Below are 12,653 nucleotides of genomic sequence, written 5' to 3'. Positions count from 1 at the left end.
GCACCAGGCAGTTATGTCCTGGGAGGTGTTGCATGAGCTGAGTTGGGACAGACAACTGGAAATCAGCCATAGGAGGAAGGGAGAAGGCAGCACTGCGGTGAAGGCATGTCCCGGGGCACGAATCTGCAGCCCCCAAGCGGTTGGCACACCTGGAGTAAAGTTAGAGAGGGGTTGGAAAGGTAGACAAGAAATGGATCAGGAAGGGTCATGTGATTAACCTAAGGAATGTGAACTTCAGCCAAGAGCTTTGGGAACACTGACGAGCAGGAGGATGCTGAACAGACAGCACTGGAGAGATGACCCTGGCAGTGGGGGATGGAAGTAGAGAAGGCCCCTCAAGGTCTCTTTGACATAGCTATGTGAGAAGCAATCCCCTCAGTGGTAGGGGAATGAGAGGAAGGGGAGATTCAAGGAATTGGAAGAGGTAGACTCATCAAGACAGAATACTTGATCAAATGTAAAAGATGCCATGAGAAGAAGGAATCCAAGATAATTACTGGATTTCTTTTTTCTGGCATGGGCAACTGGGGTAATAGTGACATTCCTGAAAATAAGGGATACAAGTAGAGGGGTATGTCCTGGAAGAGACTGATGAGGAGTTTGGCTTTAGAATGCTAAGTAGGAAGAGCCTGTGGGACAGCCACAAGCAGAGGGTCACGAGAAGCTGGACATTCAGATGTCAGAAGAGAGATCTGTATGGAGCTGTCAGCTTATGCATGGTTGAGGACAGACACCAAGGGAGAGGGCAGAAGGCAAGATGAGCAGGGGGCGGGACACAGAGACCCAGGGGATATTCAGGGAGTGAGTGGAACAGGAGGTCTCTGTGAAGAAGACTGCAAAAAGTCCAGCAAACTAGGGTGGAAACCTAGAGGGTAGAGCCACGGTGTGAGAAGCTCAAGGTGCAGGGGCATCCAACAGCACCAAAGCTCCAGAGATGGAGCCAGATCAGGGAGGAAAAGCGCTGTCTGGGACCTGGAGTATGGCTGCCTTTAATGACTTTAGTCTGAGCATTGATCATGAGAACAGAAACCAGATTGCAATGGGTGATGGAGGACTGAATGGGCAGGTAGGCAGTGCAGATGGCCAGTGTAGACGATTCTTTAAAGAAGATTGGCTGTGAAGAGAGAGAGAGAAAGAGACACTGAAGAGAGAAGTTAGACAGAAATACAGGATCAAGAACTGGGTATTTTTCAGATTGGAGAGATTGAACATGTTCAGGTATTGATGAGAAATGTTGGTAGAGATGAGGCTGAAGATGTGAGTGAGAGAGCAATGACTGGAGGAAGGTCTCAGGGGCACAAGGGGAAGGTCAGCTGTGGGCAGGAACACATCTATTCCCTGGCATGGGAGGGATGGAGAAGAGTAGGGGATATGTTGGGTGGCTGAGCAGGCAGACTTTGAGAGAGTTTCTTGGGACCTTAAATTTGTTCCATTTTATCAATGGACAAGATGGATTCTCTGTCAATGGCAATGACAGAAAATGAAATGGAGGTTTAAAAAAAGGGTTGATGAAAGAGGGACAGTCAGGAGGAGATGCCAAAGGCAATGAACAGGGAAGTATTTAGGGACACCTGGAAGGGTTTCCAGGCACCCTTGGGCCCTAGGACAGCCCAGAAAGTCATGATGGACCAATTCCTCCAGCAGCAGTCAGCACCCCAGGAAGGAGCAGGGCAAAAAAGTCCTAGAAGTGAGGTGTAGCTAGGTGGAATCACACAGAAGGATAAGTGGAGGAGAGTGGTTAGAGAGAGATGCTGGTTACAGAGAGAAACTGACCACCATAGTCAAATGAAGTCGACCCCTGAGTTAACAATAGTCACTGGTTCAGGTGTTTTACAGAAGGGCCATACCCTTAGTCACCTTGGTTTTCAAAGCATAACTCTTCACAATTCTATGCAGTCAAAAGGACACAGCTTAGTTTTCCAGAGAGCTGGGGCTGCACGTTAACTTATCTTCAAAATTATTGCAGGACACATACCAATTGCCAGCACTGAAATTGAATCAGTAATTTACAAACTCCCAACAAACAAAAGTCCAGGACCAGATGGCTTCACAGGTGAATTCTACCAAACACTGAGATGAGAGTTAACACCTATCCTTCTGAAACCATTCCAAAAAATTGCAGAGGAAGGAAAACTTCCAAACTCATTCTATGAGGCCACCATCACCCTGATACCAAAACCAGACAAACATATCACACAAAAAAGAGAAAATTACAGGCCAATATCACTGATGAACATATCTTCAACAAAATACTAGCAAATTGACTCCAACAAATACTAGCAAAAATCTTCAACAAAATACTAGCAAATTGACTCCAACAAATACATTAAAGGGATTATACACCATGATCAAGCAGGATTTATCCCAGGAATGCAAGGATTTTTCAATATCTGCAAATCAGTGTGATACATCATATTAACAAATTGAAGAATAAAAACCATATAATCATCTCAATAGATTCAGAAAAAGCGTTTGATAAAATTCAATATCCATTTATGATTAAAAACTCTCCAGAGAGTGGGTATAAATGGAACATACCTCAACATAAAAAAGGCTGTGTATGACAAACCCATAGCTAACATTATATGCAAAGATGAAAAGCTGAAAGCATTCCTCTAAGATCAGGAACAAAACAAAGATGCTCACTGTTACCACTTTTATTTTAGTTTTGGAGGTTCTAATCACAGCAATCAGAGAAGAAAAGGAAATAATAGGAATCCAAATTGGAAAGGAAGAAGTAAAATTGTCATTGTTTGCAGATCACACAATACTATACATAGAAAATCCTAAAGGCACTACCAGAAAACTACTAGATCTCATCAATGAATTGGGTAAAATTGCAAGATTCAAAATTGATATACAGAAATCTATTGCATTTCTATACACTAACAATGAAATATCAGAAAGAGAAATTAAGGAAACAATCCCATTTCCCATTGCACAAAAAGAATAAAATACCTAGGAATAAACCTACCTAAGGAGGCAAAAGACCTGTACTCTGAAAACTAGAAGACTCTGATGAAAGAGGCTGAAGATGACACAAACAAATGAAAAGACATACTGTGTTCTTGGATTGGAAGAATCGATATTGTTAAAATGACCATTCTACCCAAGGCAATCTACAGATTCAATGAAATCCCTATCAAATTACCAATGGCATTTTTCACAGAACTAGAACAACAAAAAAATTAAATTTATATGGAAACACAGAAGACCCCCAAATAACCAAAACAATCTTGAGAAGGAAGAATGGAGCTGAAGGAATCATGTGCCCTGACTTCAGACTACAAAGTTACAGTAATCAAAACAGTATGGTACTGGCACAAAAACTGACACACAGATCAATGGAACAGGATAGAAATCCCAGAAATAAACCTATGCACTTATGGTCAATTAATCTACAGTAAAGAAGGCAAGAATATACAATGCAAAAAAGATAGTCTCTTCAATAAGTGACACTGAGAAAACTGAACAGCTACATGTAAAAGAATGAAATTAGAACATTCTCTAACATAATATACAAAAGTAAACTCAAAATGGATTAAGGACCTAAATATAAGACTGGATACTATAAAATTTCTAGAGGAAAACATAGTCAGGACATTCTCTGACAAAAATCTCAGCAATTTTTTTTGGGTCTGTCTCCTAGAGAAATGGAAAGAAAAACAAAAATAAACAAATGGGACTTAATTAAACTTAGAAGCTTTTGCACAGCAAAGGAAACCATAAATAAAATGAAAAGACAACCTATGGATTGAGAGAAAATATTTGCAAATGATGCTACTGACAAGGGATTAATTTCCAAAATATATAAACAGCTCATACAGCTTGATGCATAATATATTAAAAAAAAAACCCAATCAAAAAATGGGCAGAAGATCTAAACAGACATTTCTCCAAAGAAGACATATAGATGGCCAACAGGCACATGAAAAGATGCTCAGTATTGCTAATTATTAGAGAAATGCAAGTCAAAACTACAATGTGATATCACCTCCCACCAGTAAAAATGGCCATCATCAAAAAGTCTACCAATAATAAATGCTGGAGAGGGTTTGGAGAAAAAGGAAATCTCCTTTTTTCCAACTGTCAGCGGGAACATAAATTGGTGCAGCCACTATGGAGAACAGTATGGACGTTCCATAAAAAACTAAAAATAGACTTACCATATGATCCAGCAGTCCCACTCCTGGGCATATATCCAAAGAAAACTGTAATTTGAAAAGATACATGCACCCCAGTGTTCACAGCAGCACTATTTACAATAGCCAAGAGATGGAAGCAACCTAAGTGTCCACTGACAGAGGACTGATCAAGAAAATACAAAAATATACAATGGAATATTATTTTGCCATAAAAATGAAATAATGCCATTTGCAGCAACATGGATGGACCTGGAGATTATCATTTTAAGTGAAGTAAGTCAGACAGAGAAAGATAAATACCACATGGTAGCACCTATATGTGGAATCTAAAAAATGATACAAATGAACTTATTTACAAAACAGAAATAGACTCACAGACACAGAAAATAAATTTATGGTTACCAAATAGGAAAGTGGGGAAAAGGTGAACGATAAATTAGGAGTTTGGGATTAACGCTGTGGAATAAAATTCATATTTATGGCAAGACAAGAAAAATTTAAACATAAAAATTCTTCTCTGTCCTTTGACCTCCTCTCTCCCTGCACTGTGCATCGTGTACCTGTCAAACCTCCCCCATCGGCAGGAATACCTGCTCAACCGCAAAAAGCAACATTCTCTGAGCATCAACAGGCAACTCCTTAAAAGATAACATTCCTTCTTGATTTTGTAAGAGGTCACATGACCCACCAGGATGACACTTAAATCTGGATTATATAAACTGTCAATAAGATGTCATTTGATGGACAGCCCTCTGGCTCAAAAAACTTATAAAACTGTGCCTTGATTTCTAATCAGCAGAGCAGTTCTCAGAGCTTTCTGAGATGTTCTTCCCGGGTTACAATGCTTAAATTTGGCTTGAATAAAATTTTCCCTTTCATTCTTAGATCAACTGATTAATTTTTGGTCAACAACATAAACACACTACTATATATAAGATAGATAAACAACAAGGACCTATTGTATAGCACAAAGAACTATATTCAATTTCTTCTAATAACCCATAATGGAAAAGAATCTGGAAAAGAACATATATATATAACTAAATCACTTTGGTGTACACCTGAAACTAATACAACATTGTAAATTAACTATACTTCAATTTTTAAAAATGAGTAAGAAAAATTATTGCAGGACAAAAGGAAGTCATTTAGCTTCTCTGCTGGACAGTTCTCTCCAAGAGAGTGAAGGAAGAAGACCCAAACTACTTGACCTCACATAACTGCCGGAAGAATAAAATAAATTCATGTATGTTCAAGAAATACTTTGAGAGCTATAAAACGGGGCACAAATGAAATATCACCTTAAGGCAGGCTGGGAAATCCTTAAAATCTAAATAACAAAATGCACTCAAAAAAATGTTTTTTTAATGCAAATACCATCTAGCAATTTGGCAGATTGCCTGGAAAGGCTGCAAAATCTGTTAAGGAGAAAGTTAAGTTTGGTTTTTTTGCATCTGTCATCCTCAACTGAAAAAAGGGAGAGGTTAATCGAAATTAATTAAAAGAGAGCATACCTGTGTGCCTGGCGTGTACACGCTCATAAATCCATACAAATGCAGGCTCTAGGTAGAAGAGAACCATTATTCTCAAAAGCAAAAGTAGCAACAATCTGCTAGGCCTCTGGGAAGCAGGGACAGAAGGTGGGGCGTGAGGTGGGGAATGCAAAATGCTTGAACAGGCAGCTCCTGCTTCAGCTGCCCTGCTGCAGTGTGAGCCTGGTGTTTCAGAACTTTCAGAGTCACATGTGAAATTCTCCCATTTCCTAAGGATGCTCAAATTTATAAGTAAAATTTGTCAGAGGTCACCAGTTGATCTCCTGGGATCTAGCCCTGCAGCTAGAAGTCACATCTGATGCTTTAAGATGTTTCATCATAATTATGCACAAGCCACAGTTGAGCTTTCTCTCAGGCGACCCCACCCTGCCCTGCCCTGCCTCACCCCATGCCACCTTCCTCCTCCTTCTTCCTCACCTTCACTCCACCCCTCCAGGAAAGCCACTTTCCCTTTGCTTTCTGCTCCTGGACCTCTCGTTCCCTTCCTTTCAGCTTGCACCCAGTTATCTTGAAGACACAAAGTAGCTTCCCTCCTCTGCATGCCAATCAATGCCAACGTCTGTCTTCCTGCCAACACAGTCTCACCCTGCCACCCGCCCCAACATGTGATGGCTCTTGCCTGGGAAGGAAGGGGGATTGCAGCGGGCTCTCGATCGTCCGTAATGAAGGAGGGGCAGGGAGGCACAGGTAATGCTAGAAAGGAGACGCCCCAAAGTCACAAGGCTTTGTCTCTAGTGTTTGGTGGCCCACAGGTCAGAAGCCCACCACTGCGGTCACCTGTGCCACGTCGGTCCCGGCGCCCCAGTGGAGACTGACACAGAGGGGCTAATGGCCTGGAGAAAGCTCCGCCTCCAGCCAAGGTGGAGGTAATGGCCTGGATGCTGCCTCGCCTCCACCTTTCCTTCCTCCACAGGTCCCTGCCTGTGTCCTGTGGGTGCCCGGCAAACTACGACCAGCTGACTGCCCATGTCTGCTGCGGCCCGGAGTTCCTGCAGTCCCTGCCACCCTCCCCCCCCCCCCCCCCCCCGTTTTGCCCATTAGCTTCATGGCCCCTTCATCAGCAAGCTTGTGGCCCAAAGGCCAACAGTTCTAACAGGTTTCAGTTTCACTTTCTGTGCTCTCACAGGACCTTGGGGTCCTCAGGGCAATGACCTGCACTGGAAGGCTTCTGGAGGGGGAGGACAGAGAGGAGACAAGCTCCCCATACCAGAGGCGTGGTCAGTCATCAGGCGCTACCTGTCCTGAGCCCAGCCTAGAGAGGAACAGATGGGGCCCCCATGGAGGATTTCAGGGAATTTTCTGCCCTGCTAACTGGTTTTGCCCTAGGCAGGCTCTGAAGACCTTCAGCCCTTGGAGTGGGTAGGGTGTATGGATGTCGCCTGGGGCAGAGGAGGGGGGTGGCTGTGCTGTGTTCCTTGCCCTCCTGACTTACTGTTTGTTTGGGACGTCTGGACTAGGGCTACAAACAGTTCCTCTCTTTGTTTCCACCGCCTTGCAGAATGTATGCTTCCCGCAAAAAGGCACAACGCTCCCCTTTCTTCGGCTCGCCCGCCTGCGCCACCCGGGTTGTTCTGCAGGGCTCGGGTCTGCAAGCCCAGGCCAGCCCCAGCACTGTCGCAGCCTCGCTCCACAGCCTGTGCTCACGTGGCCTGTGCAATGGCGGGTGGCCTCCTAGGCAGGCAGCCAGTCCCAGTTCTTAAAGCTGCAGAGCCCCCGGTGGGTGGATGCAGGCTTGTGTCCAGTTTCCCTGCAGGAGTTAGCCTGACCTCCCTTGAAATAGGGATGCATAATGCAAGAGCCTAGCTCACATCACCTGCGGAACTTTAAAAATTCTAATGCCTGGATGACAGCCCCAGAAATTCTGATGTAATTGATCTGGAAGTGCAACCCGGGCCCCAAGGATTTTCAAAGCTGCCCAGGAGATGCGAATGTGCAGCCAGTCTTGGGAATCACCATCAGTGATTTTCAAACTTTAGTGTGCTCAAGAATTACCTGGGGACCCTGTTAAAATCCAGGTTCTGATCCAGAATGTCCGGGATGAGGCTGAGGTTCTGCATTTCTGACAAGCTCCCAGGAGATGTAGCTGCTTTTAGTCCACAGACCACACTGAATAGTCGAGAAGATGGTTGGACCTGCCGCCCCAACTTGGAGGCCTTGGTAAGTTTCTCTCTAGGCCTCAGTTTCCTTGTCAATCACTTGGTCATCTGTTGTGAGGATTAACCACAACAGCACTCAGTACTCAGAAAGTGCTCAGAAGATGCTGGCTTGTATGAGCTTTAGCCAGATGCCTTCTTCACGAGAAGACCAGATCTCCTTCTTCTGATCTGTGCTGTGTTTCATGCCCTTCCAAGGATGGCTCCTTGGAAGCCATAAGGACTTCTCTTTTGCCCCAGGATTAAGCCCAAACACCATATGAGATCCCTTAGCAAATTTCCTGCTTGCACCTGTGGCTTCACCTTTCCCGCCTCCATGAATGTTGGCACCCTCACCTCAAAACACAAGGCACACACCAAAGCCCACTGCAGGCCCCCCCTTTGAACTCCAGGCCCTTGCCTTTCCCTCCCTAAACCTGGCCCACTATTCCTGCCTTCTTCCTCCACCTGGCTAACTTCCTCCCTTTCCTTATGACTTAGCACAGGTGTGACTTCCTCCACAGCCTTTCCTGGGTCCCAAGTACAGGTGAGCGTCCCCCTCCATGTTCCCACAGCATGCCATGCTTCTCCTCTCGAATCCCGCACCCTTAGGCGTTGTGCACAGTGATGTACTTTTCTTTCTGCCTTTAGTGGTCAGAAGCTCAGGGCAGGCTGAGCTCACTACCACATTCGATAATATTGGAATGAGTGAGTATGTAAATGAATGAATAAATTAATGGGTTTAAATGAAAGCTCTCTTATGTAATCAGAAACCCGGTGTCGTGCAGCCCTGCCCACCCAGGGTGCTATCTCTGACCAGTTGGACCTCCAGATACAGCTCTGCAAAGGTCCACAAATGACCAAGCTACCCACTTTTCCCCTTCCCCAGCCTCAGCTTGCCTGACGAGCCCTGGGTCCAAATTGCTCTGTTTGATGTCCTATTTCTAGAGAATAAAATAAAGTCAAAAGATAGTTGTTAAATTGGTCACAGAGGAGCCAGATCCCATCTATTAATGTTAAACATTATTAGACAACAGCCAAAAGATGGAGACAACCCGTCTCCATCAACACGAATGGATATACAACTCGTGGCATGAACGTACAACAGAATTTTATTCAGCCACAAAAAGGAATGAAGTTCTGATATAGGTGACAATATGGCTGAACCCTGAAGGCATTATGCTAAGTGAAATAAGCTAGTCACAGAAGGAGAGGTGTTGTCTGATTCCACTTATATAAGATAACCAGAATTGGCAAATTCATAGAGACAGAAAGCAGGATAGTGGGCACCAGGGGCTGGGGGAGAAGAATGGGGAGTTACTGTATAATGAGTGTGGATTTTCTGTTTGGGAAGATGAAAACGTTTTGGAGATGGATGGTGCTGAAGGTTGCAGAACAGTGTGAATGTACTTAAAAATGCTACTGAGCTGTACACTTAAAAAATGGCTAAAATGGTCAGTTTTATGTTATGTATATATTATCACACACACACACACACACACACACACACACACACACACACAATAGAAACCTTAACTTTGGCAACACCCAAACCTGTACCCCTCACAGGATGACTGTTTATATAGAAGCAGAGCTTTAGGGCCAGAAACAAGCCCCAGCCTTTCCATTTTCCTTGCAGCTTTAAAGCTGAAATGCAGAGCCCCGGAAGTTTGAACTGTGTGGACGGACGACCAGAGGTGCAAGGAATGCCAAATATTTACAGCTGGTTTTTCAGTGGGTGAGATCCAGGCAAAACTGCTAAGGGAGAGAAATATTGCACTATTCAGATAGCGTCAGAGCACACTTTGGAAAAGAAGCAATTGCTTGTGTCAAAAGAATTCAGAAGTATAACCAAGCTATTGTTTGCAATTGCTTAGCTAAAATGAGGCCCCTTCAAAAAAAAAAAAAATAAATAAACCCAGGTAACTATTGTATGCCAGGTAATTGTAGCTATTTAAAAGTTAAGAAAAGGGAAGACAATTGAAGGGATTCAGTGGGTGATAGAAATTGGAATTTAAGATACTTTTCCTAAAGAGACACCTCAACCTGAATTAGATGTGGAGCTTCCAGAAATGGTCGCCTCTGACAATGCCGAGGGCCGAGGGATTAGTCCTCAAAAGTTGATTTGGCCTCTGGTTGGAATCAAGGTTTCTGCAAACTGTTGCAGGGAGACCAAAGTCCATTTCCTGTTTCAGCTCCTTTGAGCTAGAGTATCCAGGCCCTGGCTGGAAACCCAGAGGAGAAACCAGCAGCCATCAGCCAGCACCCTTAGCATCCTTATGCTCATTTTTACATAAGCCCAAGGAAGTTTAAGTTAGGGCAGGAAAAACGCAAGTTCTCGTCTGCTGGCTCCACAGGGGTAGCTGGGCAGGACTTGGATTCTGGTTTCCTGTTCAGGCTGGGTCTCCATGTGGGCCTCTGCCTTCTCAGGTGTCACACAGCTTTCCCTTTCTGCAGAGGGCAGTGGCACCCCTGATCTCCTCCGCCATCACTCCGAGGTAAAGGAGGAAGGCAAATCACTGAGTATTAATAATCTGAACCTTACACCTGGGGGATGAGATGCCTGGAATCTAAGGGGGCCAAGGCATGAAGACTGCCAGGCTTCACAGCCTCTGCAGGTCCAGGGAGGGACAGAGGGACAGAGGGACAGGCTTACTCACTTCCCGCATCTTCAGATCTCAAAATCAAGCTTTACTTCCTCCAGAAGCCACTCTGACCCCTCCCAGACCAAGTCAGCATCTCCTGTTACAAATTCTCAAAGCTGCCAAGCTTTTCCTTCAAAGCAGTCATTACTTTAGAGAATTCTAAATCCATAAAATTATTTGATTGTCTGACTCTTCCACTAGACATTAGGCTGCAAGAAAACAGGAAACATGCCTGTTTTGGTGGCCGCCGTGTCCCCTGTGCCTAACAAAGTGCCTGGCACATAGTACGTGCTCAGTAAATACTTGATGGAATGAATCAGTGGGAACCAGAAGAGCTGAAAAAGGAGATCTGAAATATTTCATTGAGATCCTGAAAATTAAACTTGCTCCCATGTTTATTCCACTCTATCCCAAAGTTATGTTAATAATAGCTACCATTTCCAACCATACTAGTAATCAAAATAACCATTTACTGAGTTCCTACCATATGCCATGTTTCTGGTTTATCTAATTCAGGGGTTTGTTTCATTTGACCCTGACAGCTAGGCTCTGAAGTGGGCACTCTTATTATTCCCATATCAAAAATGAGGAAACTGAAGCTCTGAGAAGTTGGTTAAGTGTCAAGACATATCCTGTGGCCATAGGGATGTCAAGTAACAGAGCAGGGATTTGACTATTGTTGGGTCCCATATATACATAAAACTGCATTTCATCCTCATGTAAACTTCATGAGGGAACCGAGGCTCAGAGAGATTAAGCAACCAGCCCAAGGTTACACAGTTAGGAAGCCATGGAGTTAGGCTTCTAGCCAGGCTCTGATTCCAAAAGACTGCTCTCCAAAAGAATATCTTCATGGCTCAGTGAAAATGTCATTTTAGAAAATGATTAGAGAAGTCCGAGTGAGTGAGGCCACCAGGGTGAATCAAAGTGAGAAATTCAGATTCAACTGAACAGAAGACTAGAATTTCCAGCTTATGGGGCTGGTTCCCAACTCTAGCTCGGTGCCCACTGCACGTTCCCGTCTGCTTCTGTCTCAGGAAATTACCTTTCCTCTGAGTTCCCCTATCCTGCAGCCGCTACCTTGAATTGAACTGTTTGTCTAGGACCAAAGCCTGGGGCAGGGGAGGGTTTCCTGTAACCTCCCTTTAAATCTCTCTGCCTTCACAGGGCCTGGCAGGCACTCAGCCAGCCCCTCTCTGCAGTGCCAGGGCCCCACACAGCTGGAAGTTCCTGAAAGGCTAAGCAACCTTGTCGCCAGTCTTAGGAACAGAGCAGCCCTTGAGTCCATTCTGCTGGCAGAGCAGAGGGAAATCATGGCGCCTGTTGGAACGGGGCCCACCCAATGGGAGAGTCCACTAGCACAGCTGACCTTCAGCACAAGGGACCAATGGTTTTCAGAGTTTTCAAAAGAACATTTCTCAGCTACAAATAATGCCATTATCGCGGCAGCACTTCCTGTTTTGCACAAATCAACCATATTAAAAACAGAAAGAGGCAAGAAGCTGGCATTCATTACGTGTGCAGTTGTTTGGGACATGTTGACTTCTGGGGATGGTTTAAGGCCGGCAGAGGCGCATGAAAGGCATGAAGTGACCAGCTTTCCTTCCCACTGTCTTTTGTTCCAACACCCGGGCCTGGACCATCACAATAAACTTTCCGATTGGTCCTGGTGTTCAGGTCTCTTCCTCTCGTTTTCCATGTGCTCCCAGACCAACAGACCCCAGATGATATTTTGGCCACGTCGTCTATTTGCTCCAGACCCTTCAGTGACCTTTCTAAAGACACAGCCAGGCATCCAAAGCCCTCCACTGGTGACTGCAACCCCATTTGCACAGACTCTGCTTCTGGGAATTAAACCAGGGGGCAAGTACTGCAAAATTTAAGAGGGCATCAAACAGTCACCGAGATAAGCATTGATTTAAAAAAATCAAAACTAATGCACCATCTATGATGAGCGAAATACCAAGATTTCACAGAAAGACGGAAATTTCAAAATGTCACCTGCACGTGCATGCTTACGTCACTGGTCTGTTCCCTGTCTCCTGCCTCCTCCCCTGCCCAGCTCCTGAGCTCCCCTGCCCCCTACCCCCCAGCCTGCTTGATGTTCCACTTGATTTATTTCTCTCTAGTTATTGCACTAGACTCTAAGCTTCATGAGAGCAGGCCCTGATGTCTGTT

General features: G+C 44.6%; 1 protein-coding gene across 10 annotated transcripts in view; it reads right to left on the bottom strand.

Annotated features, from left to right (window-relative positions):
* DGLUCY (D-glutamate cyclase) overlaps positions 1–12,653 on the bottom strand; it is a 120,163-nt gene that overhangs the window by 73,655 nt on the left and 33,855 nt on the right. For 5 of the 10 annotated variants that reach the window (XM_064486197.1, XM_064486196.1, XM_064486198.1 and 2 more), the window contains exon 3: positions 5,660–5,707. The exons of 3 other annotated variants lie outside the window; for them this stretch is intronic. In XM_064486197.1, the coding sequence (XP_064342267.1) occupies positions 5,660–5,686 (27 nt within the window). In that variant the 5' untranslated portion in view covers positions 5,687–5,707. Of the gene's footprint in view, positions 1–5,659; positions 5,708–7,130; positions 7,358–12,653 lie in introns of those variants that run through there. 2 more of the 10 variants (XM_010988181.3, XM_010988197.3) reach the window with 2 other exon arrangements.

Source organism: Camelus dromedarius, chromosome 5, assembly GCF_036321535.1.
Source record: "Camelus dromedarius isolate mCamDro1 chromosome 5, mCamDro1.pat, whole genome shotgun sequence".
Lineage (NCBI taxonomy): Eukaryota > Metazoa > Chordata > Mammalia > Artiodactyla > Camelidae > Camelus > Camelus dromedarius.
Note: the sequence above shows the minus strand (reverse complement) of the source record. Positions and strands in the feature narration are given on the sequence as shown.